Source organism: Oncorhynchus gorbuscha, linkage group LG14, assembly GCF_021184085.1.
Source record: "Oncorhynchus gorbuscha isolate QuinsamMale2020 ecotype Even-year linkage group LG14, OgorEven_v1.0, whole genome shotgun sequence".
In the NCBI taxonomy this organism is placed as follows: domain Eukaryota; kingdom Metazoa; phylum Chordata; class Actinopteri; order Salmoniformes; family Salmonidae; genus Oncorhynchus; species Oncorhynchus gorbuscha.
In genome coordinates, this window is record NC_060186.1 from 3,930,512 (window position 1) to 3,946,722 (window position 16,211).

The 16,211-nt window shown below is 43.4% G+C and overlaps 1 protein-coding gene across 2 annotated transcripts in view; it reads right to left on the bottom strand.

Annotated features, from left to right (window-relative positions):
- The window catches only part of LOC123995983 (TBC1 domain family member 15-like), an 84,132-nt gene extending 68,508 nt beyond the window's left edge, over positions 1 to 15,624 (bottom strand). The window contains exons 1-4 of one of the 2 annotated variants that reach the window (XM_046299633.1): positions 15,470 to 15,624; positions 14,753 to 14,851; positions 14,584 to 14,655; positions 3,653 to 3,812 (exon numbers count right to left, since the gene is read on the bottom strand). In XM_046299633.1, the coding sequence (XP_046155589.1) occupies positions 3,653 to 3,812; positions 14,584 to 14,655; positions 14,753 to 14,851; positions 15,470 to 15,493 (355 nt within the window). In that variant the 5' untranslated portion in view covers positions 15,494 to 15,624. Of the gene's footprint in view, positions 1 to 3,652; positions 3,813 to 14,583; positions 14,656 to 14,752; positions 14,852 to 15,318; positions 15,436 to 15,469 lie in introns of those variants that run through there. The other variant, XM_046299634.1, reaches the window with a different exon arrangement.
- Between the last annotated feature and the right edge of the window lie 587 nt (positions 15,625 to 16,211).

Sequence of the window (16,211 nt, forward strand, 5' to 3'; positions counted from 1 at the left end):
GAGAGGAGGGAGAGAGAGAGAAATATACTGTATATATGAGAGAGACCAGCCAGAGAGGATATAGAGAGAGAGAAATATACTGTATATATGAGAGAGACCAGCCTGAGAGGAGAGAGAGAGAAATATACTGTATATATGAGAGACCAGCCAGAGAGGAGAGAGAGAGAAATATACTGTATATATGAGAGAGACCAGCCAGAGAGGAGAGAGAGAGAAATATACTGTATATATGAGAGAGACCAGCCTGAGAGGAGAGAGAGAGAAATATACTGTATATATGAGAGAGACCAGCCTGAGAGGAGGGAGAGAGAGAGAGAAATATACTGTATATATGAGAGAGACCAGCCAGAGAGGAGGAAGAGAGAAATATACTGTATATATGAGAGAGACCAGCCAGAGAGGAGAGAGAGAGAATATACTGTATATATGAGAGAGACCAGCCTGAGAGGAGGGAGAGAGAGAGAGAAATATACTGTATATATGAGAGACCAGCCAGAGAGGAGGAAGAGAGAAATATACTGTATATATGAGAGAGACCAGCCTGAGAGGAGGGAGAGAGAGAAAAATATACTGTATATATGGGAGAGACCAGCCTGAGAGGAGGGAGAGAGAGAGAAATATACTGTATATATGAGAGAGACCAGCCTGAGAGGAGAGAGAAATATACTGTATATATGAGAGAGACCAGCCTGAGAGGAGGGAGAGAGAGAGAGAATATACTGTATATATGAGAGACCAGCCAGAGAGGAGGAAGAGAGAAATATACTGTATATATGAGAGAGACCAGCCTGAGAGGAGGGAGAGAAATATACTGTATATATGAGAGAGACCAGCCTGAGAGGAGGGAGAGAGAGAGAAATATACTGTATATATGAGAGAGACCAGCCTGAGAGGAGGGAGAGAGAGAGAAATATACTGTATATATGAGAGAGACCAGCCTGAGAGGAGAGAGAAATATACTGTATATATGAGAGAGACCAGCCAGAGAGGAGAGAGAGAGAGAAATATACTGTATATATGAGAGACCAGCCAGAGAGGAGAGAGAGAGAGAAATATACTGTATATATGAGAGAGACCAGCCAGAGAGGAGAGAGAAAGAGAAATATACTGTATATATGAGAGAGACCAGCCAGAGAGGAGAGAGAGAAATATACTGTATATATGAGAGAGACCAGCCAGAGAGGAGAGAGAGAGAGAAATATACTGTATATATGAGAGAGACCAGCCAGAGAGGAGAGAGAAAGAGAAATATACTGTATATATGAGAGAGACCAGCCAGAGAGGAGAGAGATAGAGAAATATACTGTATATATGAGAGAGACCAGCCTGAGAGGAGAGAGAAATATACTGTATATATGAGAGAGACCAGCCAGAGAGGAGAGAGAGAGAAATATACTGTATATATGAGAGACCAGCCAGAGAGGAGAGAGAGAAATATACTGTATATATGAGAGAGACCAGCCAGAGAGGAGAGAGAGAAATATACTGTATATATGAGAGAGACCAGCCAGAGAGGAGAGAGAGAAATATACTGTATATATGAGAGAGACCAGCCAGAGAGGAGAGAGAGAGAGAGAAATATACTGTATATATGAGAGAGACCAGCCAGAGAGGAGAGAGAGAAATATACTGTATATATGAGAGAGACCGCTGCACGCTTAACAAGGTTAAGTCTTGCCAGGAAGAACCACAGAACGGCAAGGCCAAGAACAACAATTATGTTGCATTGAGTTCCATTACTAGACATTGCGGTTCCCGTGCTAGACGTTGCGGTTCCCGTGCTAGACGTTGCGGTTCCCGTGCTAGACATTGCGGTTCCCGTGCTAGACATTGCGGTTCCCGTGCTAGACATTGCGGTTCCCGTGCTAGACATTGCGGTTCCCGTGCTAGACATTGCGGTTCCGTGCTAGACATTGCGGTTCCCGTGCTAGACATTGCGGTTCCCGTGCTAGACATTGCGGTTCCCGTGCTAGACATTGCGGTTCCCGTGCTAGACATTGCGGTTCCCGTGCTAGACATTGCGGTTCCCGTGCTAGACATTGCGGTTCCCGTGCTAGACATTGCGGTTCCCGTGCTAGACATTGCGGTTCCCGTGCTAGACATTGCGGTTCCCGTGCTAGACATTGCGGTTCCCGTGCTAGACATTGCGGTTCCCGTGCTAGACATTGCGGTTCCCGTGCTAGACATTGCGGTTCCCGTGCTAGACATTGCGGTTCCCGTGCTAGACATTGCGGTTCCCGTGCTAGACATTGCGGTTCCCGTGCTAGACATTGCGGTTCCCGTGCTAGACATTGGTTCCCGTGCTAGACATTGCGGTTCCCGTGCTAGACATTGCGGTTCCCGTGCTAGACATTGCGGTTCCCGTGCTAGACATTGCGGTTCCCGTGCTAGACATTGCGGTTCCCGTGCTAGACATTGCGGTTCCCGTGCTAGACATTGCGGTTCCCGTGCTAGACATTGCGGTTCCCGTGCTAGACATTGCGGTTCCCGTGCTAGACATTGCGGTTCCGTGCTAGACATTGCGGTTCCCGTGCTAGACATTGCGGTTCCGTGCTAGACATTGCGGTTCCCGTGCTAGACATTGCGGTTCCCGTGCTAGACATTGCGGTTCCCGTGCTAGACATTGCGGTTCCCGTGCTAGACATTGCGGTTCCCGTACTAGACATTGCGGTCCCCGTGCTAGACATTGCGGTCCCCGTGCTAGACATTGCGGTTCCCGTGCTAGACATTGCGGTTCCAGTGCTAGACATTGCGGTTCCCGTGCTAGACATTGCGGTTCCCGTGCTAGACATTGCGGTTCCCGTGCTAGACATTGCGGTTCCAGTGCTAGACATTGCGGTTCCCGTGCTAGACATTGCGGTTCCCGTGCTAGACGTTGCGGTTCCCGTGCTAGACATTGCGGTTCCCGTGCTAGACATTGCGGTCCCCGTGCTAGACATTGCGGTTCCCGTGCTAGACATTGCGGTTCCAGTGCTAGACATTGCGGTTCCCGTGCTAGACATTGCGGTTCCCGTGCTAGACATTGCGGTTCCCGTGCTAGACATTGCGGTTCCCGTGCTAGACATTGCGGTTCCCGTGCTAGACATTGTGGTTCCCGTGCTAGACATTGCGGTTCCCGTGCTAGACTGACAGGTCAAAGAAACCGGACAACTCATTGCAGTAGGCTCCAGGTAATGACAATATATCAGCTGGACAGGTAAGGAATAGTGACATTTGTCTCTCCATAGAGGAAGCATGATGATGCTAAAACATTGATATGTTCTCCATGACTTTCCCTGACTAAAGAAAAAGGTCAAATCAATGGCCATTCTACTGTGGCCTACCCGGGCCTACTCTGTTCTGCTGTGTTCTAGGGTGTCCTGCTGTGTTCTAGGGTGTCCTGCTGTGCTCTAGGGTGTCCTGCTGTGCTCTAGGGTGTCCTGCTGTGCTCTAGGGTGTCCTGCTGTGCTCTAGGGTGTCCTGCTGTGCTCTAGGGTGTCCTGCTGTGCTCTAGGGTGTCCTGCTGTGCTCTAGGGTGTCCTGCTGTGCTCTAGGGTGTCCTGCTGTGCTCTAGGGTGTCCTGCTGTGCTCTAGGGTGTCCTGCTGTGTTCTAGGGTGTCCTGCTGTGTTCTAGGGTGTCCTGCTGTGTTCTAGGGTGTCCTCTTGCACTCACCTTCATGGTTGCTGGGTTTCTTCCTGAACTGAACAGTGTGAACCATGTCCCATTCTGTCTCACAGCTCAGCTGGTGCTCCACCTGCCTGGTAGGCTTGTCTCCTGGGTCTTGGCTCGGACCCTGGTGCCGCTGGCCCCATTCAAACACAGAGCTAGACTCCTGGGAGAGAGAATACAGGTATACTCAGACTCACCCATATACTGTACTACCTACCCATATACTGTACCGTCTACATACAGTACACACACCTACCCATATACTGTACCATCTACATACAGTACACACACCTACCCATATACTGTACCGTCTACATACAGTACACACACCTACCCATATACTGTACCGTCTACATACAGTACACACACCTACCCATATACTGTACCGTCTACATACAGTACACACACCTACCCATATACTGTACCGTCTACATACAGTACACACACCTACCCATATACTGTACCGTCTACATACAGTACACACACCTACCCATATACTGTACCATCTCCATACAGTACACACACCTACCCATATACTGTACCATCTCCATACAGTACACACACACACACCCATATACTGTACCATCTCCATACAGTACACACACACACACCTACCCATATACTGTACTATCTCCATACAGTACACACACCTACCCATATACTGTACCATCTCCATACAGTACACACACCTACCCATATACTGTACCATCTCCATACAGTACACACACCTACCCATATACTGTACTATCTCCATACAGTACACACACCTACCCATATACTGTACCATCTACATACAGTACACACACACACACCTACCCATATACTGTACTATCTCCATACAGTACACACACCTACCCATATACTGTACCATCTCCATACAGTACACACACCTACCCATATACTGTACCATCTCCATACAGTACACACACCTACCCATATACTGTACCATCTACATACAGTACACACACCTACCCATATACTGTACCATCTACATACAGTACACACACCTACCCATATACTGTACTATCTACATACAGTACACACACCTACCCATATACTGTACCATCTACATACAGTACACACACCTACCCATATACTGTACCATCTACATACAGTACACACACACACACCCATATACTGTACCGTCTACATACAGTACACACACCTACCCATATACTGTACCATCTCCATACAGTACACACACCTACCCATATACTGTACCATCTCCATACAGTACACACACCTACCCATATACTGTACCATCTCCATACAGTACACACACCTACCCATATACTGTACCATCTACATACAGTACACACACCTACCCATATACTATACCGTCTACATACAGTACACACACCTACCCATATACTGTACCGTCTACATACAGTACACACACCTACCCATATACTGTACCATCTACATACAGTACACACACCTACCCATATACTGTACCATCTACATACAGTACACACACCTACCCATATACTGTACCATCTACATACAGTACACACACCTACCCATATACTGTACCATCTACATACAGTACACACACCTACCCATATACTGTACCATCTACATACAGTACACACACACACACCCATATACTGTACCGTCTACATACAGTACACACACCTACCCATATACTGTACCGTCTCCATACAGTACACACACCTACCCATATACTGTACTGTCTCCATACAGTACACACACCTACCCATATACTGTACTATCTACATACAGTACACACACCTACTGTACTATCTACATACAGTACACACACCTACCCATATACTGTACCGTCTCCATACAGTACACACACCTACCCATATACTGTACCGTCTCCATACAGTACACACACCTACCCATATACTGTACCGTCTCCATACAGTACACACACCTACCCATATACTGTACCGTCTCCATACAGTACACACACCTACCCATATACTGTACCGTCTCCATACAGTACACACACCTACCCATATACTGTACTGTCTCCATACAGTACACACACCTACCCATATACTGTACTATCTACATACAGTACACACACCTACTGTACTATCTACATACAGTACACACACCTACCCATATACTGTACCGTCTACATACAGTACACACACCTACCCATATACTGTACCGTCTCCATACAGTACACACACCTACCCATATACTGTACCGTCTCCATACAGTACACACACCTACCCATATACTGTACCGTCTCCATACAGTACACACACCTACCCATATACTGTACCGTCTACATACAGTACACACACCTACTGTACTATCTACATACAGTACACACACCTACTGTACCGTCTACATACAGTACACACACCTACCCATATACTGTACCGTCTACATACAGTACACACACCTACCCATATACTGTACCGTCTACATACAGTACACACACCTACCCATATACTGTACCGTCTACATACAGTACACACACCTACCCATATACTGTACCGTCTACATACAGTACACACACCTACCCATATACTGTACCATCTACATACAGTACACACACCTACCCATATACTGTACCATCTACATACAGTACACACACCTACCCATATACTGTACCATCTACATACAGTACACACACCTACCCATATACTGTACCATCTACATACAGTACACACACCTACCCATATACTGTACCATCTACATACAGTACACACACCTACCCATATACTGTACCATCTACATACAGTACACACACCTACCCATATACTGTACTATCTACATACAGTACACACACCTACTGTACTATCTACATACAGTACACACACCTACCCATATACTGTACCGTCTACATACAGTACACACACCTACCCATATACTGTACCATCTACATACAGTACACACACCTACCCATATACTGTACCGTCTACATACAGTACACACACCTACCCATATACTGTACCATCTACATACAGTACACACACCTACCCATATACTATACCATCTACATACAGTACACACACCTACCCATATACTGTACCATCTACATACAGTACACACACCTACCCATATACTGTACCATCTACATACAGTACACACACCTACCCATATACTGTACCATCTACATACAGTACACACACCTACCCATATACTGTACCATCTACATACAGTACACACACCTACCCATATACTGTACTATCTACATACAGTACACACACCTACCCATATACTGTACCATCTACATACAGTACACACACCTACCCATATACTGTACCATCTACATACAGTACACACACCTACCCATATACTGTACCGTCTCCATACAGTACACACCTACCCATATACTGTACCGTCTCCATACAGTACACACACCTACCCATATACTGTACTATCTACATACAGTACACACACCTACTGTACTATCTACATACAGTACACACACCTACCCATATACTGTACCGTCTACATACAGTACACACACCTACCCATATACTGTACCGTCTACATACAGTACACACCTACCCATATACTGTACTGTCTACATACAGTACACACACCTACCCATATACTGTACCGTCTACATACAGTACACACACCTACGCATATACTGTACTGTCTACATACAGTACACACACCTACGCATATACTGTACTGTCTACATACAGTACACACACCTACCCATATACTGTACCATCTACATACAGTACACACACCTACTGTACTATCTACATACAGTACACACACCTACCCATATACTGTACCGTCTACATACAGTACACACACCTACCCATATACTGTACCATCTACATACAGTACACACACCTACCCATATACTGTACCATCTACATACAGTACACACACCTACCCATATACTGTACCATCTACATACAGTACACACACCTACCCATATACTGTACCGTCTACATACAGTACACACCTACCCATATACTGTACTGTCTACATACAGTACACACACCTACCCATATACTGTACCATCTACATACAGTACACACACCTACGCATATACTGTACTGTCTACATACAGTACACACACCTACCCATATACTGTACCATCTACATACAGTACACACACCTACTGTACTATCTACATACAGTACACACACCTACCCATATACTGTACCGTCTACATACAGTACACACACCTACCCATATACTGTACCATCTACATACAGTACACACACCTACGCATATACTGTACTGTCTACATACAGTACACACACCTACCCATATACTGTACCATCTACATACAGTACACACACCTACTGTACTATCTACATACAGTACACACACCTACCCATATACTGTACCGTCTACATACAGTACACACACCTACCCATATACTGTACCATCTACATACAGTACACACACCTACCCATATACTGTACCATCTACATACAGTACACACACCTACTGTACTATCTACATACAGTACACACACCTACCCATATACTGTACCGTCTACATACAGTACACACACCTACCCATATACTGTACCGTCTACATACAGTACACACACCTACCCATATACTGTACCATCTACATACAGTACACACACCTACCCATATACTGTACCGTCTACATACAGTACACACACCTACCCATATACTGTACCATCTACATACAGTACACACACCTACCCATATACTGTACCATCTACATACAGTACACACACCTACCCATATACTGTACCATCTACATACAGTACACACACCTACCCATATACTGTACCATCTACATACAGTACACACACCTACCCATATACTGTACCATCTACATACAGTACACACACCTACCCATATACTGTACTATCTACATACAGTACACACACCTACCCATATACTGTACCATCTACATACAGTACACACACCTACCCATATACTGTACCGTCTCCATACAGTACACACACCTACCCATATACTGTACCGTCTCCATACAGTACACACACCTACCCATATACTGTACCGTCTCCATACAGTACACACACCTACCCATATACTGTACTATCTACATACAGTACACACACCTACTGTACTATCTACATACAGTACACACACCTACCCATATACTGTACCGTCTACATACAGTACACACACCTACCCATATACTGTACCGTCTACATACAGTACACACCTACCCATATACTGTACCGTCTACATACAGTACACACACCTACCCATATACTGTACCATCTACATACAGTACACACACCTACGCATATACTGTACTGTCTACATACAGTACACACACCTACCCATATACTGTACCATCTACATACAGTACACACACCTACTGTACCGTCTACATACAGTACACACACCTACCCATATACTGTACCGTCTACATACAGTACACACACCTACCCATATACTGTACCGTCTACATACAGTACACACACCTACCCATATACTGTACCATCTACATACAGTACACACACCTACCCATATACTGTACCATCTACATACAGTACACACACCTACCCATATACTGTACCATCTACATACAGTACACACACCTACCCATATACTGTACCATCTACATACAGTACACACACCTACCCATATACTGTACCATCTACATACAGTACACACACCTACCCATATACTGTACCATCTACATACAGTACACACACCTACCCATATACTGTACTATCTACATACAGTACACACACCTACTGTACTATCTACATACAGTACACACACCTACCCATATACTGTACCGTCTACATACAGTACACACACCTACCCATATACTGTACCATCTACATACAGTACACACACCTACCCATATACTGTACCGTCTACATACAGTACACACACCTACCCATATACTGTACCATCTCCATACAGTACACACACCTACCCATATACTGTACCATCTCCATACAGTACACACACCTACCCATATACTGTACCATCTCCATACAGTACACACACCTACCCATATACTGTACCATCTCCATACAGTACACACACCTACCCATATACTGTACCATCTCCATACAGTACACACACCTACCCATATACTGTACTATCTACATACAGTACACACACCTACCCATATACTGTACCATCTCCATACAGTACACACACCTACCCATATACTGTACCGTCTCCATACAGTACACACACCTACCCATATACTGTACCATCTACATACAGTACACACACACACACACCTACCCATATACTGTACCATCTACATACAGTACATCTACATACAGTACACACACCTACCCATATACTGTACCATCTACATACAGTACACACACCTACCCATATACTGTACCATCTCCATACAGTACACACACCTACCCATATACTGTACTATCTACATACAGTACACACACCTACCCATATACTGTACCATCTCCATACAGTACACTCCACAGTACACACACCTACCCATATACTGTACCATCTACATACAGTACACACACCTACCCATATACTGTACCATCTCCATACAGTACACACACCTACCCATATACTGTACTATCTACATACAGTACACACACCTACCCATATACTGTACCATCTCCATACAGTACACACACCTACCCATATACTGTACCGTCTCCATACAGTACACACACCTACCCATATACTGTACCATCTACATACAGTACACACACACACACACCTACCCATATACTGTACCATCTACATACAGTACACACACCTACCCATATACTGTACCATCTCCATACAGTACACACACCTACCCATATACTGTACTATCTACATACAGTACACACACCTACCCATATACTGTACCATCTCCATACAGTACACACACCTACCCATATACTGTACCGTCTCCATACAGTACACACACCTACCCATATACTGTACCATCTACATACAGTACACACACACACACACCTACCCATATACTGTACCATCTACATACAGTACACACACCTACCCATATACTGTACCATCTCCATACAGTACACACACCTACCCATATACTGTACCATCTACATACAGTACACACACCTACCCATATACTGTACCATCTACATACAGTACACACACCTACCCATATACTGTACCATCTACATACAGTACACACACACACACACCTACCCATATACTGTACCATCTACATACAGTACACACACCTACCCATATACTGTACCATCTCCATACAGTACACACACCTACCCATATACTGTACCATCTCCATACAGTACACACACCTACCCATATACTGTACCATCTCCATACAGTACACACACCTACCCATATACTGTACCATCTCCATACAGTACACACACCTACCCATATACTGTACCATCTACATACAGTACACACACCTACCCATATACTGTACCATCTCCATACAGTACACACACCTACCCATATACTGTACCATCTCCATACAGTACACACACCTACCCATATACTGTACCGTCTACACACACACACACACCTACCCATATACTGTACCATCTACATACAGTACACACACACACACACCTACCCATATACTGTACTATCTACAATACTGTTCAAAAGTTTGGGGTCATGTAGAAATGTCCTTGTTTTCCATGAAAACATACCTGAAATGAGTTGCAAAATGAACAGGAAATATAGTCAAGACGTTGACAACGTTATAAATAATGAATTTTAATTTAAATAATAATTGTGTCCTTCAAACTCTGCTTTCGTCAAAGAATCCTCCATTTGCAGCCATTACAGCCTTGCAGACCTTTGGCATTCTAGTTGTCAATGTGTTGAGGTAATCTGAAGAGATTTCACCCCCATGCTTCCTGAAGCACCTCCCACCCGTTGGATTGGCTTGATGGGACGTTCTTAAGTACCATACGGTCAAGCTGCTCCCACAACAGTCAATAGGGTTGAGATCCAGTGACTGTGCTGGACACTCCATTATAGACAGAATACCAGCGGACTGCTTCTTCCCTAGATAGTTCTTGCATAGTTTGGAGCTGTGCTTTGGGTCATTGTCCTGTTGTAGGAGGAAATTGGCTCCAATTAAGCGCCATCCACAGGGTGGACATGGCGTTGCAAAATAGAGTGATAACCTTCCTTCTTCAAGATCCCTTTAACCTGTACAAATCTCCCACTTTACCACCACCAAAGCACCCCCAGACCATCACATTGCCTCCACCATGCTTGATAGATGGCATCAAGCATCTTTTCTGCATCTCATGAATGTTCTTCTTTATGATCCTAACACCTCAAACTCAGATTTGTCTGACCATAACACTTTTTTTTCCAAATCTTCCTCTGTCCAGTGTGTTCTTTTGTCCATCTCAATCTTTTATTTTTAATTGGCCAGTCTGAGATATGGCATTCTTTTTCGCAACTCTGCCTAGAAGGCCAGCATCCCGGAGTTGCCTCTTCACTGTTGACGTTGAGACTGGTGTTTTGCAGGTACTATTTAATGAAGCTGCCAGTTGAGGACTTGTGAGGCATCTGTTTCTCAAACTAGACACAAATGTACTTGCCCTTTTGCTCAGTTATGCACCGGGGCCTCCGTTTGCACTGTTCTGTGAAAAGGGGTTTTCTAATGATCAATTACCCTTTTGAAAGTATAAACTTGAATTAGCTACATAACGTGCCATTGGAACACAGGAGTGATGATTGCTGATAATGCTCCTCTGTACGCCAATGTAGATATTACTTTTTTTTTTATCTGCTGTTTTTCAGAAATGTCTAAGTGACCCCAAAATGTTGTACTATGTATATACAGTACATAGTTCTGGCTGGGTAGGTAGTGGTACAAATAAATACAGCAAAGGCTGGAAATACTATGAGAGGCTATTCAAATGAAACCGGTTTTGACAGAGAAAGAGAATAAGGGATCTTTTTTTTTTTTTTCCTCCACAGAGAACCTAACTGACAGACATCTGTCCTGAGTGGCTGGTAGAGAGAGGAGAGTTATAGTTTCCATGAAGAGATGAGCCAGCTATGCGTTTTCATCACGACCGGGATGAACCATTTTAGATTCAGGAATCAGGATATACTTCTGGGCTTCGGTTTCCTGTCGCATGTCCACTCTCAAGGGTTTTTATTTCAGTCAGAGATCACTAGAACATCCGCACTCTAGTGCAGCAGAGAAACAGAGTCAGGAAACATGAAGCGATGCTGCTGTCACATGACCAAGGTGATTGGAGCCAGACTGTGATTTGACAGTCGTCGTCGAGCTCTCAAGACAACAGATGTGTCACCATGGATACAGCCAAGCCAACATATAAAAATGTGGAGTGTTGTCACCATAATCCTGACTAATGTTCCCTTTAAGCTGTGCGGACACCGTGCAGAGAAACACCAGATTGAACTTCACTACACTTTATAGAGGTTTCCCCCCTTTAGTTAACACTATCAACGTTTCCCTTTACTGTGGGAATTGTGATCGAGTCAATGAGTTATTAGCTACTTCCAACGCAACAAAACTAATTGTGATCGAGTCAATGAGTTATTAGCTACTTCCAACGCAACAAAACTAATTGTGATCGAGTCAATTCGTTAGCCACTTTCAATGCAACAAGACTAATTGTGATCGAGTCAATGAGTTATTAGCTACTTCCAACGCAACAAAACTAATTGTGATCGAGTCAATGAGTTATTAGCTACTTCCAACGCAACAAAACTAATTGTGATCGAGTCAATGCGTTAGCCACTTTCAATGCAACAAAACTAATTGTGATCGAGTCAATGAGTTATTAGCTACTTCCAACGCAACAAAACTAATTGTGATCGAGTCAATGAGTTATTAGCTACTTCCAACGCAACAAAACTAATTGTGATCGAGTCAATGAGTTATTAGCTACTTCCAACGCAACAAAACTAATTGTGATCGAGTCAATGCGTTATTAGCCACTTTCAACGCAACATACCGAAACAAAACTAACTATTCAAGAGATGTTGTTGTAGTCAGAACGCGTCGGTGTATGATTCTATTGCATTGACAGGCACCACTCAGCCCGTACTCTACACAGACCGGTGGCATAACCACTCAGAGCTGCAGTAGGCCTATACACACAACCAGCCCTGGATGCTGATTGGCTGACAGCTGTGGTATATCAGACCGTATACCACGGGTATGACAAAACATTTAGTTTTACTGTTCTAATTACGTTGGTATTAGCCCAGTGATAGGTCATCTGTAGTCAGCAATAGGGGAGTGATTGCTTCCTACAAGACCACCAAACATGTACATTTCTAGAAATCTTTGAAAGGTGAGTCAGGTAAAGGGCTTTTGTTTTTGTCTTAAAGGGCCAGTGTTGTATTTTGAGACAGGCTTGAATAATACAAGTATCCAATAGGCAGAAGGTAGTATAATTTGTCTAATTCCCTGTAATAATGTCAGAATAATAATTCATTGTATTTTAAGTGGTTTCTTGCATCAAACACCATTTCCAGTCACCTCCTGGTCTGAAGGACAAGTGGATAAACAGGTTCACGTCAAGTCCTGCGTGTGGTTTTTTCCCCAAAGGTCTCATGAAATGTAGGTCTACATTGAACACCACACATTGGCTGCTACTGTAGGCTGACTGATAGAACAGCTATTTCCATGTTAAACAAATTGCACTGTGTCTGTATTATGGGGCGGCCTAGTGGTTAGAGCGTTGGACTAGTAACCGGAAGGTTGCAAGTTCAAACCCCGAGCTGACAAGGTACTGATCTGTCGTTCTGCCCCTGAACAGGCAGTTAACCCACTGTTCCCAGGCCGTCATTGAAAATAAGAATGTGTTCTTAACTGACTTGCCTGGTTAAATAAAGGTAAAATAAAATTATCAGCACCAGACAACAGTTGTGGCCAAACGCCAATGAGCAGTTTTTCTACATGAATGTACCAGTAAGATTGATCAGAGTAATCTAGTTAGTATTTGAATATGTGTACACTTTGTTTATGATGACCTGACACATGGAATATTATTATCAAATGACATGTAAATAAAGTCTAACCTTGGCAGCACACAGCATGGCAGAGTGGTCAACATCCTCCATGGGTTTATATTCCAGCACTATGTCTCCATCCTGGTAGAAATGACGAGAAGGAATGTTCAGTCTGATCTGTGGACATCATAACAAGGGAAGGATCTCATCTCATTCTGTCGTTCCAATATCGACATACCTGGTCCAGGACACGCAGGGATCCTGAAGTCAGAGAATCCTGCTCCTCACTCCTTTCTGGGTTGGTGTGTATAAAAACTCCATCATGCTCATATAAAACCTGAGAGAGAAAGAGGGAAACGCATTCAGAGATGAATACAACTCATTATGTTGTTGTTGGAGACTTGGTAAACAAATAGGGCTAGAGTACCTAGCTAACTTCATCCAAATCAAGTGCTATGTCCATGTGACAATGTAATGGGATACGTTGGCTGTATTGTTTATCATTTTGCTCTTTGAACATTGACCAATTTCACATTCTTTCACCTTTCTACCTTTTCAGAAATGTGATGTTGTGGCTAACTAGGTAGCTGGCTCAACCAACTTCCTGACAACTTTTAAACTGTTTTGCATGTTTGTTTGTACAATAAGTTAGCTCGACTTGTCACTATGAAAGCGAACAACATGAGCCTGTTGGTAATTCTGGAAGTCGACAGGTTCAAGGTTTTTACAAGTAACTTCTTATGACCGTTTCAACATGAATCTGCACTACTCTGCCAACTGGACAGGCAACTTCTACTAACTAACCTTGTTAGTTGTCAAGTGTCGACAATGTTTTTGTTCAACTTCTAGCCAACTGTTTTCGGTTAAACTATTTACAAAACCTCACAGGACAACATGATCCGTTGACAATGCGAACAAAACAAAGCAAATGTATATATATATTAACTCTCAGCACCTTGAAACCCGCTGGAGTCGCCATGTCGCCTGTCTCAGCTGACGACGACGTGGTAGGTCAGCTCACGTGTTTCCAGTTGTTTTGGGAGGGCAGAATAAATAACTAAATTACTCGTCAATGTGTGTTGCTGATTTTTGACACACTCATTGTAAACCAACGACGCAAATAACGAGATCATTGAAAACGTTGAGTGTATCTCGCATACAACAGAGATTATTAATTGAACTGTTTATTTGTTCAAGTTTCCACTTCCGCAAACATTCGCCAGGGGAACATTAGTGTTAACAGGGGTGTCGTCATTATCCCGATTCTGTTGCAAAACGTTTCGTAAACGGAACGAAACGGGGCGGGACCTACCTTAATCTGTCCAATAGAATCTCTCGTTTTTTGGAACCGTTTGGACTAATGATTACACCCAGCAGTAGGAGTAGGAGGTGGCACCTTTGGACTTTGTCATAGGATGTTGTTTAGTGTTTAATTTGCGGCTTTTATTCCAGACAAAGGTTGTAAAACCCTGTACATATTCAGTCAAATATTCAAATCAAATTGTATTTGTCACATGTACCGAGTACAGCAGGTGAAGTAGACCTTACAGTTAAATGCTAACTTACAAGCCCTTAACAAACAATGCAGTTTCATGAAAAATAATTGTTAAGAATTTCTTACTAAAATTAACTGAAGTAAAAAATAAATAAATAAGAAAATAGAAAAATAACAAATTATTAAAGAGCAACAATAAAAT